Source organism: Polyodon spathula, chromosome 6 (genome assembly GCF_017654505.1).
Source record: "Polyodon spathula isolate WHYD16114869_AA chromosome 6, ASM1765450v1, whole genome shotgun sequence".
Classification (NCBI taxonomy): domain Eukaryota; kingdom Metazoa; phylum Chordata; class Actinopteri; order Acipenseriformes; family Polyodontidae; genus Polyodon; species Polyodon spathula.
In genome coordinates, this window is record NC_054539.1 from 39,420,559 (window position 1) to 39,440,174 (window position 19,616).

A 19,616-nucleotide genomic window follows, 5' to 3' on the forward strand; every position below is an offset into this window, starting at 1 on the left:
TAAGATGTTAGGGTTCTTAAAAAAAAAAAAAAAAAAAAAAATGTTGTAACTAAATATAACACTAATAGGTGGAAATATAACAACATAATAGCTGGAACCATCACTCAGATTTCGTTGAGTGGGCCCCAACCCCGCCCCCTTTTCGTTCCTGTTTGGTACTAGTACACTGCAAAGAGCTTAACCCTGCTTGAGCTCCGTACTAAAGCTGGGGATCAGCTAATGCCCAACTTTGTACACTATCTTTTTTCATTGCAATTGGTACTAAGTTAGTACAGAGCTGTGCTAGGATGATCCTGAGATAGTACCGTATTAGCTATTCCACAACTTAGCACGCAGCTTCGTACTAATAAATGTACATGTTCGTCGCAATTGGCCTAATGTTGTATTTAAAGTAAACAAAGACCTCTGGAGATTTAGGAAAGGTTTGTGAATTAACCCATTACCACTTGCCCTCTTTATGTTTTATATATATATATATATATATATATATATATATATATATATATATATATATATATATATATATATATATATATCTGTATGAAACACAGAAGTTGTGTTGAACAGGCAAATAATGAGGAAATTCAGCTCAAAGTCAAAAGCTCTGAGAACCCATTCCAGAAAAGAAGTCAATTAAAAACCTACAGAGAAAACGTGCTGCACTGTAGCGCGGTGCAGTAAAGCCATGGTTGGCTGTCTTGACGTAAGTGCTTACTACGTCCTGCTCCTAACCGCCCCCTTGTTCTTAAATCAGTCTGAGCTGCTGGCAAGGCAGGTAATAGGAGATTGTCCTGTCTTCCTGCTGCAGTTATGGCGGCTCCGTTAGCTCAGTTCGATGAGGACTGGCAGGACTTCTACGAATTCAAGCCGGTCTCTGGTCCCCAAAACCGACTCGACCAAGTAAATTCTAACGTAGGAGAAGCCCCAGGCCTCCTGGAGGATTTTCCCGAGCTCGACAACAGCTTTGCCGGGGAGATCGGCAGCTTCAAGTCCATGGAGGACTTAGTCAACGACTTCGATGAAAAATTGACTGTGTGTTTTCGAAACTACAACACTAAGACCGAAAACATAGCCCCAATTAAACCAATTACAGAGGAAAACATCATGAAGGACGACGAGTGAGTATAAAGACAACATCTTTACAAATGTTTTGTATGTTTGCTGACTGTATGACAGCTCTGGTTTGTTCGTCTGTTTTTACACACTGCAAAAGTCGGTGTCCAATGTTGACATAACCAGCTTGTTGTCTGTAGTTATTGCTAAGGATGCAGTTTGTGTACGGCTCGAGGTGTAATGTCCAGTATAAAAATACATCTGCTTATTATTCCGTATGCTTTTGTTACAGTCAAATTGTTATTTGTAAATGTGTTTAAACCACGCTGTTTTAGAGTTAGACGCTGCAATGCATGTTTGCAATTTGGGTACATTCTGGTATAGACTTTGCTGTGTAGTTAGATGTGTAATCATACTTATATTTTACATTAAGAAAATGGTCTTGTTTATTGTGCACACTGGTAGGTCATCAAGTTATATCGATCTGTGCAACGTGGCGATTGTACAGAATAAGTCACAAGGGTTGTTAGTATTTTTAACCTTCCGAGTTTAGTGTTTTATTCTGTTTCTGCCTGTTAATTAAACACTTAATGTCGTTAAATAGAAAGTAAAATTAACCTTTGCCGTTCTGGAATGGGCACTAGTAAAGTGGTGTTTTTTTTTTTTTTTTTTTTGTTTTTTTTTTTTTGTTTTTTTTTTTTTTTTTTTTTTTTTTTTGCATAAGTTTATTCTGCATGTAGTTTGCTCAGTATTATTGGAGGCCTGTATTTGAATACAGTACCCTTCAGTGGCTGCTTGGACCATTACGACTAAAAGGTATGTACAGTGGATATATATGGCTTTCATATTAATAACACTAATTTATGTGAGCATGTACACCGGTTTGCTGTTTTAAATCAAGTAGATTTAATTCACTGATGTAAATCACTTGATTAAAAAAAAAAAAAAAAAAAAATCATTTTTAAATTTACCACCGATGTATTGTTTCTCAAGTTAGAAAATTATGTTTTTAAAAACCTTTTATTAACACAAACATCTTAAACTCTTACTGTCTAGTATAAACTAAAACTCTTAAGGCTGTATTCTGGTAACAGCGAGAATGGCGCATCCCCCGATTCCGTGGCGCATAAATGGAGCGAAGGTTTATTTAGTGGTCCAATCAGGAAGTTTAACAATTGAACAGACTATAAAAGCAAATTAATCCGAAGTAACAACTGTGTGTGTTTTGGATTGACACAGAAAGAGGAAATCAAAGAAGGAAAAGTAAAAGAAAAGAATGACTGGGATGAGTGAGGATTTATTTTTTTCTGGCATACTCCATCGTTAAATTCTTGTAGTTAACATACTATAGTTCACATTTAGAGATGCCACAAAATATTAATTTAAAATTGAGTAATTTAGTTTGGAGTGTAATTATTCACAAAGCACCATTTCCAACGTTTTTAATTGTAGTTTGGAGGTACAGCAGAGCTACAACTAATGCACTAAATTTTTTTTTTAAATAAAATCAAATCCGATTTAACAAATACATTTAAAAAAAAATCGCCAACCTGGATTTGTACATAACGTTTAAAACATGTAGTCAAAGGTGACTGACAAAAAGACAAGTGTTATTGATTCTGTTAAACAGCTACCTTATTGACGTTCACAGTGCATAATAATGGGGCTTTTTAGACCTTCATTGTTGAGAAAAGTAAGGTCAAAGAAAAGGTACAGTATAAAGTACACTAGTGTGTAATTTATATATATATATAATCTCATATTACCTTATTACAAATGGTACATTGAAATTTCGTTCTGTTTGATATTTTATTTTTAAACACTGAAACTCGGAATCAATTATTGTAAGGTGACATTGGTTTTATGTTGGGAAATATTTTTAAGAAAAATAAAAAACTGAAATATCTTGCTGGCATAAGTATTCAACCCGTGTGCTGTGGAAGCTCCCATTTTGCACCCATGAATGGACACAAATGAGGACAGAATTACCTTACCATTGGCCTCAACCTGTGAACCATTAAAGTTGCTGTCACTTTTTCTGGATCAAAACCCCACTGTTGAAGGATCATTGGTACGGCTGTGAATCTGAAAGAAGTCTACAGAAGTTAGAGGTAAAGTAATACAAATGTATAGATTAGGGAAAGGGTACAAAATAATATCCAAGTGTTTGGATATCCCAGTGAGCACAGTTGGATCATTAATCAGGAAGTGGAAGCTGCATTACACCACCTAGGCACTGGTAAGAAAAGGCAGTCCCTCAAAACTCAGCGCTTAAACAAGAAGGAGACTTGTGAGAGAAGCCACAGAGAGGCCAACAATCACTTTGACGGCGCTACAGAGTTCAGTGGCTGGGAGTGGAGTAACGGTGCACCAGTCAACCATATCAAGAGCTCTGCATAACACTGGCCTGTATGGGAGGGTGGCAAGAAAGAAGCCGTTGCTCAAAAAGTACCATCTGAAAGCATGACTGGAGTTTGCCAGAAAGCATGAGAGTGACCCAGCTGCGATGTGGGAAAAGGTTTTATGGTCAGATGAGACCAAGATAGAGCTTTTTGGCCAAAACTCAAAGCGCTATGTGTGGCGCAAACCTAACACTGCCCATGCCTCAAGACACACCATCCCTACAGTGAAGTATGGTGGTGGAAGCATCATGCTGTGGGGATGCTTCTCATCAGCAGGGACTGGGCATCTTGTTACAATTGAAGGAAGAATGGATGGAGCAAAATACAGAAAAATACTGCAGGAGAGTCTGCTTCAGTCCACTTAAACTGAAGCGGGAAGAAATTCACCTTTCAGCAGGACAATGATCCCAAGCACAAGGCCAAAACAACATTGGAGTGGCTCAAGAACAAAAAGGTGAATGTCCTACAGTGGCCCAGTCAAAGTCCTGATCTCAATCCCATTGAGAATCTGTGGCACTATTTGAAAATTGCGGTCCACAAGCGTCGTCCAACCAACCTGAACAACCTGGAGCAAATCTGCCAAGAAGAATGGGCCAAAATCACTCTGACACTGTGTGCAAAGCAGGTACATACTTACCCCAACAGACTTAAAGCTGTTATTGCAGCGAAAGGTGGCTCTACCAAATATTAATGTGTGGGGGTTGAATACTCATGCAAGCAAGATATTATTTCAGTTTTTATTTTTCTTAAAAATATTTCCCAACATAAAACCAATGTCACCTTACAATAATTGATTCTGTGTTTCAGTGTTTTAAAATAAAATATCGGACAGAACGAAATTTCAATGTACCATTTGTAATTCAGTAATATGAGAGAATTGGTCAGGGGTCTGAATACTTTTGCAAGGCACTGTATATACACACATACATACATACATACATACACACAGTGGCTCTCAAAAGTATTCACCCTCCTTGGACTTCTCCACATTTTATTGTGTCACAACATGGAATCAAAATGGATTTAATTAGGAGTTTTTGCCACAAATCAACACAAAGTCCATAATGTCAAAGTGAAAAATACAATCTACAAATTGTTCTAAATTAATTACAAATATAAAACAGAAAATATTTGATTGCATAAGTTTTCACTCCCTTTGCTATGTCACACCTAAATAAGCTCTGGTGCAACCAGTTGTCTTTAGAAGTCACATAATTAGTTGAATGGAGTCCAGTCCAAATATAAAGAAATCGGTATTCATTGTTATATAACATCCATTATTATTTAAATGCCAGAACAAGTTTCATCATACTAATCTTTATATAATCAGTCAAAATATTCAAAGTTTGTAAGTATTTGTTAGAAGTGCTACATAAACTAATATAATACGATATTCTAGTTACTATCAAGAATACAGTATTTTTGTGTCATGACCATTGAAACATAATTGTACATACACATTTAACACGACTTAGAAGTGAGCTGATCATTTAATTGCTATGAACTTGGTACAGACATTGATAGTCACACTGCTATTTTCTTTATGGCATTACATGTGATTTTTCTCTTGGTTTGGTGTGTTCATTTTTTGAAATGAAGACTTCACAATGCTAAATGTAGAACTAATACATTGTAAAGAAATGTCTTAATAACGTATGCAACTACTGGCATGTAGGAAAAAATTTCTTTTTTTTTTTTTCTCTGTGGTTAACATAGCTTAGTTTGTATATATCAAGTTCCACATGTTTCATCGTGGCCAATACAAAGAGTTTGAACAGCTCCTGGCTACATGATGATGAAATTCTTTTGAGTATGAAATATAAACCCTGCTCAGACAGCCATGCTCATCTGCTTGGGTGAGCCATGGAAACACCTAGTAGTGTTGCCTTGGACAGCTCTAGCCAGGTATGTCAGGCAATAGAAACAGGCCAAAAAAGTGCTTCCCACCTTCTGTTCAAAACTTAGTTTTACTCAGTTGCCATTTATGCCCTCTTGTTCTGCTCTCTGTGCTAAATTTGAAGTAGTGATACAGACATAAGTAACTGAGATTATTATGATGCATGTGCAGTGTTTACTCCAGGACTTGCAGACTGAGTGTGACGGTGGCCCTCTCAAATTTTTAGGGGGACATTTTCTGCAGTGAGGGGGTCAATATGTTTGATTCAGAACCACCATTTCTTATTTTTGTTTGTTTGAAATATGCCAACAGAGTTTACTGACCTTTTTGTTTCTGAAGAACAAAAAATAAAACGAAAGCTGTAGATACAACCAAGGTGTCTACAAAACGCACTGTCACTTTTGGGGAAAATATTGGGAAATCTGTCACAGTGATGCTGGGGAAAGGATATTCATTGTACCAAATCACTTCAGAACAGGGGTTTTCAATCTTTTTAAGCTACCCCTTTCCAAAAAATGTAGTCCACTACATATCACCATCTGAGAGAGTCATAATAAAATGAAAACAGAAAAAGGTCTGTATAATAACATGATACAGCAATGCACAAGCCTTGGAGTGTGTGATGGATACAATTCTAAAAGTTACTGTATTATAACGGAAAAAAAATAAAAACATGATTATATTTTAGATAAAAAATAGTCCCTGAAACAGGTTTCTAGCTGTTGGAACCATCAACATAATTCTATTGTAATTACTCATTAATTAAAATCAAAAGCCTTCATGCTTCCTTGATAGCAAATTTTTATTGATAATACAATTACAGAAAAGCAGGCAAAGAAAAGGTCACTATCCACAGCAAAAATCCATATTTATTCACTGGATTGAAAGCTAAAAACTCTTACTCTCACACCAGAAGTAATGGTATGTAAAATTAGACCGCATGGCAATACTTCGGTTTCAGATTGGCCATGCATTTTATATTTTGAAATGAACCAATAGTACTTGTTTTACAATAAACTTTAATCGGGTTAATGAAAAAAATAAATGTCTATTTTGCAGGCACGAACACACACAGGAAAGAAAATGGAGTTAAGACTAGGCTTTTAGTTTTTTAAAAATATGTATTTCTTTATCCCAAAGACAGACTGCAGTAACCGCCCTACTGTTTATATGACATTTAAATGGGGCTTATTTCAAACCTAACTATTTAATATGTAAATTAGCCATGTGTGCACTGAATGCTCTTTCACAGCAAGTCAGTCTGGTGTTAGTGCTGATTACTAGACAAAAGTTTGCAATAGATTGGCAAGTGGTACTAAATAAAATGCATTGTCCACCATTTTTCAGAATTTTCCAGTTTGAAAACTGCTGCACTAAAAGAAACTGGTAAATTCTTACCTTCCGGCTGCCCCTTTATTTTAACAATTTCCATATAAAACATGGCATTTTTGTTCTTTGACATTTTTTCATTCTTCGCCCCCAAGTAAATATTTTGGACAGTTTTCAAAACGATTCTTCCTTTTTTTTTTTTTTTTTTTTTTTTTTTTTTTTTTTTTTTAAAAACACACGTCGATGTTGTTGATATGATAAATGCGTATATCTGCTTCAGGTACTGTATTTATTTTTCTAGGTTAAATGATGGTCTCTGTTATACAGAACAATTGAAAATGTGTGTATTCCATAATTTCCTTTTCAGATTCTGGTGGTTTGTTCTTAGTGCAACACGTATTGTAGGTAATGCTGTATAAAATCACATACACTGTGTGTGTGTGTGTGTGTGTGTGTGTGTGTGTGTGTGTGTATATATATATATATATATATATATATTATATATATATATATATATATATATATATATATATATATATATATATATATATATATATATATATACACACACATATACACACACACACACACATAATATATAAATTTGTATCATGTAGTTATAGGAGTACTGGCGAAATGGCCAAGAGGCAATTGGTGCTTAACACATACTGAATTATTTTTGCTCTGTATTTTAGCATTTTTTGCCATAGAAAAGATACATTTCACACACTTTATAACGTTACCGTAGGCTTTTTTTTGGTTTCACAAATCTTTTGCACTTTGCCTAAACTGTACTGAAAGTATACATTTCTCCCATTCACTTGCTTGGTCACTCCATATCTCCAAACATCAGACAGATATTTTGTCTAGCAAATAGATAAGTTTACAGTGGATTAATTTCACAGTGTTTTTAAGCACAAATATAATAGCCTACATTTCACAAGAGGTGTGGGTACGTCATGGGCCCTCTTCCGAGGTGCCTCCATGGCTGAAATTTGTGATGTGGCTAGCTGGGCTACCCCGCATACATTTGCCAGGTTCTACCACCTGAATATGGTAGATTCCTCATTGCCCTCTGTGGGCACTAGGGTTCTCGAGGTTGCACGCTGACGCCGCTGACCTTGGTCAGGCAGAACTTTGCGCCCCTCATATGCTTCCGTTCTCTTCGCCCTTGCGATGGCTCAGGTACACATTTCCCATAACAATGTTTGGTGGCCATCTTCGAATTGAAAGGAAACGCTAGTTTACCTACCGTAAACCTGGTTACCTGAAAGAGAAGATGGCCACCAACTGTGAGGTCGCTTCGGTTGACATCACGGTTTCATCGTGAAAGAGACTGATCCTCCCCTACGTGATGGTTAAGTACCCTAGGGAGGCGGGACCGGGGACGTCACTGGGGGAAGGGGGCGTATCGGCAGCTTTGATATAAGAGCTCAGTGACACCTACCAATAAGCAGGAGTGTATCCCATAATGACGTTGGTGGCCATCTTCTCTTTCAGGGAAACAGGTTTACGGTAGGTAAACTAACGTTAAGTTATAAAGCAGAAATTTATCGTCATTTTCCATCAGTCTTGAAACCTGGTGTAGGCAGGGCTCTTTGCTAACTTTTTTTTTTTTTTTTTAGGTTAAAATTAAATGTAGGCGCGCACTGAAATATTTGGGGGCACATAAAAAAATATATTTGAATATCTACAAATCCTTTTTTTCCCTTTCTTTCATTTCATAACACCTGTGCAGTTCAATACTTTGCATTAACATAATTATAATAACTCTTTTTCCCAACTTAAGTGATTAACTGCCTGGTAGCTTCTTCCTCAGAATGTACTACTTGCCTGTTATAGTTTTATGGTGGTATGGGATTTGTAGCTTTTAATGTGTGATTAACACCCGTAAACTACATTCCCAGAGTACGTTACGGTTGAGCTTTGAGTTTAGATCAGACGGAGTGTTTTTTTTATCAAAATATAATTTTTTTTAGGGGTGGGCACCAATATCGATATTTCCATATCGCGATTTCGTGGGATAAAAAGAAAAAAATCACGTATGCTCTGAGACTTACTTTTTACTGCTTCTACTGCTAAAAATACAAACACAGTATAATCAAATATATTTTTTATTAAGATACAACAAACCCTGTACATACCAATCATTGTTAGACTCATAGGTAAACGCCTCACAAAGTGTTATTTAACTATTTTATTCAGTTTTTCTTTTTCTAAAAACCTGATTAAAAATGTATTTCAAACATTCTGTAGCTATAACTCAAGAAAAACAACAAATCCACAACCTGTACCTCTCGTGTTTTTAACCTGTTTCCTTTCACCAGCCAGTCCCTTACCGGAAACTATATCCGGTTTACAAAAAGTGCGCGCATCAACTAATTAAAAAAGGACTGTCTTTTTTTTAAAGGGATACACACCTAAACAAACTTAAAAAAAAAAAAAAAAAAAAAAAAAAAAAAAAAATCGGTTAAAATGATTTGATATGTACAGTACTGTGCAAAAGTTTGTCAGGTGTGAGAAAATGTTGTAAAGTAAGAATGCTTTCAAAAATAGACATGTTACTAGTTTATATTTATCAATTAAATAAATGCAAAGTGAGTGAAAAATCTAAATCAAATCCATATTTGGTGTAACCACCCTTTGCCTTCAAAACAGCATCAGTTCTTCTAGGTACACTTGCAGAGTCAGGGATTTTGTAGGCATAGTCAGGTGTATGATTAAACGATTATACCAAACAGGTGCTAATGATCATTAATTCAATATGTAGGTTGAAACACAATCATTAACTGAAACAGAAACAACTGTGTAGGAGGAATAAAACTGGGTGAGGAATAGCCAAACTCAGCTAACAAGGTGAGGTTGCTGAAGACAGTTTACTGTCAAAAGTCATACACCATGGCAAGACTGAGCACAGCAACAAGACACAAGGTAGTTATACTGCATCAGCAAAGGTCTCTCCCAGGCAGAAATTTCAAGGCAGACAGTGGTTTCCAGATGTGTTGTCCAAGTTACTGCTTTTCTCATGTAAATATCTGTTAACGTCTATATGTAGAAATGTTTTATATTGCATTTGTGTTACTATATTTTTCTGTCTTTTTGGAAGACCAATATAATTGATATCGAAATACGTGCACAATATCAATATACAATTTTTCTATCGATGCCCACCCCTAATTATTTTAGTTTGATATGCAGAAACTGTTGGGATATTTTCATCTGTGCTACAGCTGGACAACACAGGAGTCTCTCCCCATCAGCCGAAACAAAAACTGTTGTATGCTTATATGTTAATGTTTGTTCTGATTTGTCCTGAGATCCACCAAAAATGCTCCGATTCCCAACATGTCAACTTTGGACAGATATATAAAAACCAGAGGGCATTCCAGTGGTGTTCTGAAAAAGAGTGAAAGAAGGAGAACTGAGACTTGCAACTTATACTGCTGTTCACTCACTGATGTCACTCATTGACCACCTGCTGCCAATGTGTAAAAACTGCTTCTTGGATTCAGAAATAGTGTCGCAAATGAGACTGTGGCGTACTAACTGCACAGAGCTAATTTAAAGATGTTTTGGGACCTATATTCCAAGAAAAACTCCTGAAAGGTATCAGCCAGAATCCCTTCTGTCTGTTAGTAAATGAAACCACTGATGTGAGCAGCCAGAAACTTCTGTGTGTGTTATAAGGTACCACTCTACAGAGTCTAACAACATAACAATACGTTTTTTGACAATGCTGCCTGTATGCATCTGCAAGTGGATTACATCATGTAATGACCCAGTATCTGGAATCTGTTGGACTGGATATCTTGTTGGGATTGCCAGTGATGGAGCTAGTGTTCTAGTCGATAAGAACCATTCTCTCCTTTCTTTGTCAAAGAAAGATGTACCCAGTCTCATACAGATTAAGTGTGTTTGCCATTCATTACACCTTGCTTGCTGTGCTTCCTCGAAACATTGATTTTCAACTCTTCGAAACCTTCAATGTGCTTGTCCATTCTAGTAAATGGCAGGAAGCCTATAAAGGGCTTTACAAAGCCATTAATGTTGAAGAAAACCCCCTAAAGATCCCGGCTGTTTCCAACACATGCTGGTTGAGTCGTTTTAAAGCTGTTGACCGTATGTTGGATCAATGGGATAAACTAAAGCTCCATTTCCAGTTGTCCCTGGACAAAGATTGCTGCTACACAGCTAGTCTGCTTTATCAAATGTACAGCGATGACATCAATAATTGTATTTCACATTCCTGCATCCAGTATTGGAGTCTTTCTACTGCATGAGTCAGAAGTGCCAAGCCAAAGATGTCAACTCAGCAAAGATCTTTCAAGAATTAGAACAGTTGGTCAGATTTAATTCAGAAAATTGTGAACCCTGGTTTTATGTCACATGAAAGTGACATACTTGACAGTGACTGGAATTCGCATGTCATGCACACTGATGCTTGCCAGCTTAGGGTCTCCTTTACATTAGCTTTGGCAGAACACCCTGTGGCTGTCGATCTGTTAGCAGAATTAAAGGAGAGGTGCACATTTTTCCTTGTATGTTATTGAACAATGCTACTGAATAAATCCTCGAACTTTTGCCAGGTAACATACAGCAGCTAAGAAACCTATGCTTGCTGCTTCTATGGTCAAATATCCATTCAATGATATGTGCTCAGCATTCACAGAATACATCACCCCTAGAATGATTGGGACACTTGAAAATAAATGCAACCAGATTTCTGCGCTATCCATCCAGAAAATGTTAAAGATGATGACCCAAAATATTGGTGTTACATGTACAACTACCAGGATAGTGCAGGGAATAACTGTGTGCAAACTTCTGATCCTGCCAGTATCCAATGCTGAAACTGAAAGGATGTTCAGCACTGTTACTTTCCTGAAGTCGGAGCTACACAATTCTCTCAGTCTGTGCACTTTAGAAAATTTGCTGAGGATTTGCTTTTCTCTTGAGGTAGATGGGATATGCTGTGACTCAATTACTTTTGGGAATGAAAGTTAAATGCAGCTAATATGTACTAAACTACAAATGTTTTGACTTAAAAGGATACAGACCTACTGTATATGCAAACAGTTCTGAATAATTTATTTCACTCAGTCTGAATTTATTTTTGGTGCCTGGTTTCATCAATAACAAATAGCAGTGATTATGCTATTAGTTAAGTTTTTAAATAAACAGCAAAGCAGATTAGTAATATAAAAAAATGTTTAACATTGCGTACCTGTTTTTGTATTTAAAATAATATGTAGCATTTGTTAAGTCTTAAATGTAAGTACTGTGTCTTTTTTAAACTAGCCAAAAACAGCCAATTTGGCTACTTTTTGGCTGGTTAAATCCACAATTTGGTGGGGCATTGCAAAAATAATCTGGCAGCTGTGATTATGGTAAAGACAAAGGAGTTGAATTCACACTCTCAGCAAATTACAACAAAGGAAATGGCTACAGACAGTATAAAATAAATATGTAATACCAAATACCCATGAAGTACAACAGAACAAATTCAACTGAAATGCTTGAAAGAAGTGGAAATCCAAAGAAAATTAAAGGTACAGCAGGTAGGGGAATCCGAGCAGCTAAAAAAAAAATCCAAAATAAAATGTCAAGGACTTAAAGAAAGATTTAGAAACATCAGACAGAGTAGTGCATGAAAGAACTGTGCAAAGGACACAGTACTCAGTTGTATACATGTAGACCTCACTGAAAACCACTTTTAAAGATAATTCATAAAACAAACCATATTAAATAAGCCAATAAATATTAACAGGAATCTGAAGCATTTTTCAACAAATTTCTCTACTCCAGTGAGTCTTAAATGTAACTTTACCCCAAAAATGGACCATAGTATGTTTGGAGAAAAAATGGAAAAGGGGAAGGCCTTCAATGAAGAAAATCTTGCACCTGCAGTTAAACGTGGAGGTGGTTTGATCACGATATGGGGGTGTTTAGCAGTTCAGGGACTGGAGACATTCATGTGATTTAAAGATCACATAAATGCATCCATGTACCAACACATTCTTAAAGTAAAACGATACCATCTGCTCTTCCAACATGACAGTGACCCAAAGCATATGGCTAAGTCTACTCTGGAATTCTTGAAGAAAACAAAGATAAAAGTTCTAGAATGGCCATCGTAACCACCAGATCTCAATCCAATAGAAAGGCCTTGGACTGATCTGAAAAAAGCTGTAGCCAAGCATTGTGTATCCAGTCTGTTAGAAATATGCAAGACAGAATGGGCCCAGATTTCATACTGGCTAAGAATTATCATAAATGTCTGAAAGCCACAATAAAAGCAAAAGTAGGACACATGAAATACTAAAGCAGGGGTGCCAATACTTTTGTCATGAAAAAATACTTGATACTTGTATATGATTGTTCATGTGTATGGTTACCTATTAGCCATTCGCCACATCACCACAAGCGAAAGTTCGTCACAGTGGCGAAGACTTTGAAAAATGTACTTGTGCAAGACTATGCCTGGGTGATTACTTTGAACGTGTAGATTAATCAGTACAGACTGTTTTGTTTAATTTCATTTCACCCAATGAAAGCCATTTAGTTTGATTTCGTAACATATGTACCAACATAGTGTTTGGTAGGACAGAGGTTCTAATTAGAAACAAATATGACCATAATAGCAACAGTCGCTGTTTGCTATCTCTTTAAAATATTCTTAAATACAGTTTGGAGATAGTAACAGGAATGGTTCCAAGAAGATTCGAATAGGGGAACAAGTAATAAAAGAATAAGCACATTCATTATTTTAAAAAGGATTCATCTCACTATGATTTAAGTTTTCATGTCTTAATCGGTGCAATATTACCGTCAGCAGTCCCAGGTGAAATAACACAGTAATAAAGCTGTTTTTTTTAAACACATTCGTGGCTGTACAATCCTACTTAATATTATAAGCTTGTGTAACTAGAGCTGCTGTTGGTTAGGGAGGCATTTATATTAACATACACTAATAGCACTGTTTACTGGCAGTGACCATGGCCATGAAAAAAAGTTATCAAAAACATTTCTTCCTCCATTTTTACTAAAATGTGTATATTTATGCAGGCTGTATTTTTGTTGTATGTGCCTTTTCTTTATTTGTGTTTAGGGATACATGTGGTGAGTGGGGTGTTGGACAGTTATAGTCAATGTGTTTATTGGATTGTGTACAGTAAAACAGTTTTATGATTTTCTTTTAATATTATTTGGTGTGGCTAAAAAAAGTTAAGTTACTTTAGCCACAGTGGCTGACTAAATGAAAGTTTTAAAGGGAACTTAGGTTACCAGTGTTTAAGTTTGAAATTGTAAATATGGCAGAGTGTAAATGATAAATTGTGGAGACATATTTTAAGTAAATGCTTGTAACAAGTGTACCTTTTGCAAGCATTTATCTGTGAAATGTTGCTTTTCCAATCCACTGAATAAGAAATAACCCACGACAGGGTGTGCGGTAAGACCATTCTTTCCGCACACCGCCCTGGGTGCGCTGTGAGGCACGAGGCCGCAGGCTGTGTGCCTTCAACCACTCAGGAAGTGTGGTAAGAATTGTCTTGCAATGACATTTTGTGAATTGAAAGCAGACTGATTTCCCACTTCTGAGGGAGGATTCAAGGAACAGCCAAACACTGCACTGCATTGTCACTCGAGGGAGGGGCTTCTGAGTGTTGGGTTTTTTGTTTTGTGTTTTTTTTTTTTTTTTTTTTTTTTGTAAGAAATGATCCTATTCAGGCTTTGCGGTTTTCAAGAGAAACTGACCAAGAATTTCTGAGGCTGTTTTCACACCAATGCCGGTAACGGGAATAATTTACCTAGATTGATGTAAACCAGCATTAGATGATATGTGGACTAAACGACTTCCGTGTCAGTTTGTGCAGTGCCGCAGTCCTTCCCGTTCGCGGCAAGCACAGTAGAATTCGGTGCCGTACCCGACCTTGTTTAAAAGCCCAACGGTTGTGTCAGTAGAGAGCAGGAGAGATTCTAGTTTTGTTTCTGAAATCGGAGGATAGTGGTGAGATGTATCTGTTGTCAAGTTGAAATATTGCATTCTCGCTAGTCAATTGTATAAGGCGCAATTTAGTTTAATAAGTAGATGCAGCTGCTACATATACAGTATTACATGCTGAGTAAGACTTGCGTGGTGATTTCTCAGGTGGCTTTTGAATAGTGTTACTGCTACTGCTTGCCTCAGCGTTTTCTTTGTTCTGTTCTCTGATACCACAGCATATTTGCCAATTTTTCTGTAATTCTTAATGACAGAGATGGGAGAGAAACAAAACAGATTGAGTGATTTAAATGCTATTTCAGTTGCATGTTGACATTTTTACTTGTAGAAACACTGTTTAGATTATTGTTACTATTAAGGCATCCTAATATTAATAGATCAGGAAGGTAAGTTGGTCTATGATGCCATAGGTCTTGTGAGCTTATTCAGCCAATCACAACACTTAATTTATCCATGCCATTTTATAATTTTATTTGGCTGTTGGAGAAACTGCAGTTTACAAAATTAACTGGGTTTAAAAATTGGTTAGTATGTGGAATTTAGTTAGATAATTTTGGGTTTAATATTAATTACTGGACCAGGATGACAATTGGCAAAGACAAAGCTTTGAAGTGCGCCATATGACAATTTAAAGGGGACCCTGTTTGTTACTGCCGTGGAGAAAATGGTTGATTTTACTTTATACAAAACATTCTGCACAATGTAAAAAAAAAAAAAAAAAATAAAAATCTGCGATCAACTCATTAATCGGTCCGATGAATCTGTTAATCGGAGCAGCCCTAATGTACACAGTACACGCAGCGTGATTGTAACGTGATTCACGCAAGCTCACACCACCATGTTACTTTCCTGCAGCTTTCACGTCACGCTACTCTCCTGCACATTTCACTCTACTCTCACGCTGTGTTCCCACCTCATTCTTATTGTGGTCAGTGAGGGAACTGCTGCATTACAGACAGGGCCGTCTTCCGTAAAGCGGAGAGGGAAGGGTGTTCAATAATAACAGTAATTTTGGTTTCATTATGTACACAGTACATTTGCTTTTTTCCTCCCATGGGTTTCTTTTTTTTTTTATCTGATTTTCGTTTCAATATACAGTATTACTGTTTTGCAATGGTTATATTCAATATCAGTCTTGGTAGAATTAACACAGGTATATATTACTTTCTTTTCTGTCTTAATTTGGACATTTTTCTATATAATATGTATAGTATTTCCTGTAGTCCCATTTGTTCTTTAAGATTCTGTTTTCTTTTATGACAACACACTTATTTTCTTTGTAACAATCGCTGGTGTTGATGGGTCAAATGTAAAACATATGTGTACATAAAAAATAATAATCCATCCGACAGTTAGTGTAATTGTGATCTATCCAGCTACACGTGGTTATTCAGAAAACTTGTTCTTCAGTAAAAACATGCAATATTGTGATTCATTTTGCAGTTATAAAAAAATATAAAAGATCAGACATCAGCTGCATTCGATATTAAGCTTTGTTGCGACACGTACTTGTACTACTTTAGACTAGTAAACATATTTCTTTTTTTTTTCTTTTGTTTTTTTTAAATGAAAGCAATGGCCCAATAGTTATGGAAATGTTTGTCAAACTATATTATACTGAAGTGTTACTTGTATGCCACAGAATGTGTCCATAAAAATAAAAGGCGTTTTGGTACTGCCGCCTTTCAAAATAAGAAAAAAGTTTTCTTATCTGGAAAAATACTGCATTTAGATGCCAAGTATTGTGTGTATTAAGAAGAAAACATGCTTGGAGAGGCACATTTTTGTTTTGTTACTTATCAAGGTTTATTAGTTATTCATTTTATATGGTTATTTTGAATAATAAATATGTTTTTTGTGTAAATTTAGTGAATAACAGGCAACCATTTTATTTTTCAGGCAACCATGTAAAAAAAAAAAAAATAGGAGCTTGCAGGCTCCAAAAATAGTTTACAAGCACCTATAAGAATGTAGGGCAACATGAGGGGAAGTGGATCTGTATGGCCGATTGTGAGATACAGGTGCACAATGGGAGGACTACAAACAGTGCTGTAATACGGCTCTATGAGATGTCCTAGCATAACAGACTGATGTGTAGAATTGCAGATGTTACGTGGCATAACAGTCTTGCAGGGTAGAAGGGAGTGTTGGGTCGACACTTGCATTCATAGCAACATGTGGAGGGGAGCACTTCAAAAACAGGCCACCATTGCAGCAGATGCACGATCTTGCCACCAGTATAATGGAGGTGTATAAAATCCATTGTTATGAAACTGTCATGAGCGTGAAATGTGCTGTGTCATGTCCACTTGAGAGGGCAGCACCAATAACTTGGATCAATCAAGAGTTTTCCACTGTCATACTGAGTGAGCAACAGAATATAGAGATGTTTAATGGGAGGGATGCCCTCACCATTACAGTTGGACTATATACATTGTGCTGTCAAACTAGTATGTTCTGTGTTGGCAGATTGCACACACATGCACTGTGTAAATAGCCATCCTTGTGCAGTGTGCCTTCTCCCACGACCCCATCAGCCTCCCAGTAGGTGTCTGATAAATGCAAGGTTCTCTGATAACTGTCCACACTCCAAGTTATGCCTCCTTTTCCATTCAAGTACGTGTAGCACATACACTGCTGTAAATGCTCTCTACTTCACATAACTTGTTTAATGCAAATGGAATGTCTTACATGTACAGTAATATATTAAAACTGCATGTCCTTGTTGTGAGTCGGTTTTGATCACAATCAGTAGAGAAGCACTAGGTTGGTAGGTGCTTCGATATCCAAGAATGCACACGTTGTTTCAGTTAACAAGGAACTGAGGACTTTACAGGCCTTACAGAAACATTTGTCAATTTGGCTTGAGTTGATTGATATTTGAAGTTATGATTTTACTCCAAACTCCCCAGCAGGAATTTGATGCAGTAATCCATTAAGCAATGGTCTTGCATTTTCCCCACACCACCTTTGGAAGTGTTGCTTTTATTAATTAATTAATTTATTTATTTATTGGCATTTTACTGGAATTGTCTTAAATGACAGATGTGTTGCAATGTAGCATACAGAAAGGAGCTAAAGGGAAACAGTGGTTATTAGAAATACATTGGTGTTCTGAAAGGAAATTTTAACTGTCAGATCATATGCTTTCAAGTCAGTAATACATACAGTAGATTGTCCTACTTAATGAGAGAATCTGCTGCAAACACAATATTGATTGATTGGTGCAAGTGTGGTGTTGTAATGTTCTTTTATGTAAAGTGTTATTGGATAGTCAGATTTTGATAACCGTTTTAAACAACCCCCCCTTCGATATGCACATCATGAGGTCCTTGTCGCCCCCGAAGATTTGGACATTGCGCTACCAGGCTCGTCAGAGAATGTAATTGAATACCACTGACCTACAGTATTATCCCATACTGGCTATGCATATTCCTGGCGATGGAAATATACTGTAGTCAAGGTGATGATATAACCCTATTGGGTTTTCTAATTGTGATAACACTTGGTTACAAAAATCATAACCTTAGCATACTGTATGTGGATAAACCTGTCTCTAAATTGTCTGTAGATTGCCATACAGCTGTGATGGGGGGGTGTATATGTGCTATATACAGTGGTGTGTGATGCATATCCTTGGCAACATCATGATAAACTTTCACATGAATTTCATTGTTGTAGGATATTGTGTCTACTCTATAAAAGAACAATAACTGTTGCAGAGCTGGTCACCTTTCAGTCTGCATCAATCTGTCTCACCTATGGAAATGATGGATCTACCATTACCATAAGGAGATATGCAGGCAGTCATTGCATGCCCTGTGTGTTCTCTCAGGTGTGGCAGCATATGCCCTAGCCTGTAGCAGTAGGTAGGGTATGAATGATAATAAGAGCCCAGGGAAGTCCTGTACAGTAGTTTGTTCAAAACTGGAGGAAAAATAATTAGGAGTGTCAATAAAGAGTCTTGTGCTCCTTTTATTTATTTATTTATTTATTTATTTATTTATTTAGTCAGGCTTCAGTTGTTTTGATTCATATCATTAATTTTACTGTCCAGTTTGACTGGGTTTAGGAAATTTATATGCAGTATTTTAAAGATCACTATAATATGCAAGGATAAAAAGATTTATTGCAGTATAGTACTGTAGAAGCAAAGATTAGGCTACACCAGTAGGCATGCATCTTGTGGATTGACTTGAGATCTCTAAAGATTCAAATCTGCTAAGGGTGGATGGGTTTTAAAAATTTAATTGTATTTGTTTTTAGTTTTTTAGCCTAATGTAAAGTTTGTTATTGATAGACACTCATTTTATGTACAAAAAAATAAATATTTACAACATAAATCCCAGAGCCAAATGTAGACATGTGTTGATTCCATCTGACAAATTCACAGCATGCTATTGTTCTGTTTCCCCATTCAGACATACATTCATAATTCATTCATTAAAAAAGGGAATTTCCAGAAGGTCCCATAAGATTGTACGCTTGTTTCTAGTTGGGTTCATGTGACAAGTGGTAGAACATGTTTTATGACCAGTTAAGCTACAGTCAGAGCCAAAATATTATTGTACACACGTTCTGAAGATTTCATAGGATCTCTAACCAAAATGCATGTGTATTCCCAGAATCCCTTTAAGTTAAAATGGCTGGAATAGGTAAAACATGTTCCTTAAATAATTGTCAATGCTGCACCATACTTTTCTAAAGAGCCTACAGTTGTACTGTAACTTTACTTGGTGTTAACAACATGAAATATCTTTAGTTGTTGTGAATGTTGCCTACTCATTGGTGCATTGTGCAAGGTATTTTGACTAGTTTAAATTGTAATAATTGAATACCTTGTTTTGAATTCAAATCATGTAGAACCTGACCCTTATTGAAATAATCAGACTAGACCACATTTCTAGTGAATACAAAATAAGTCTTATTAGAG

General features: G+C 36.4%; 1 protein-coding gene across 2 annotated transcripts in view; it reads left to right on the forward strand.

Moving 5' to 3' along the window:
- The first annotated feature begins 750 nt into the window (after positions 1–750).
- LOC121317175 (fasciculation and elongation protein zeta-2-like) overlaps positions 751–19,616 on the forward strand; it is a 91,022-nt gene continuing 72,156 nt past the window's right edge. For both annotated transcript variants that reach the window (XM_041252827.1, XM_041252828.1), the window contains exon 1: positions 751–1,118. In XM_041252827.1, the coding sequence (XP_041108761.1) occupies positions 811–1,118 (308 nt within the window). In that variant the 5' untranslated portion in view covers positions 751–810. The remainder of the gene's footprint in view (positions 1,119–19,616) is intronic.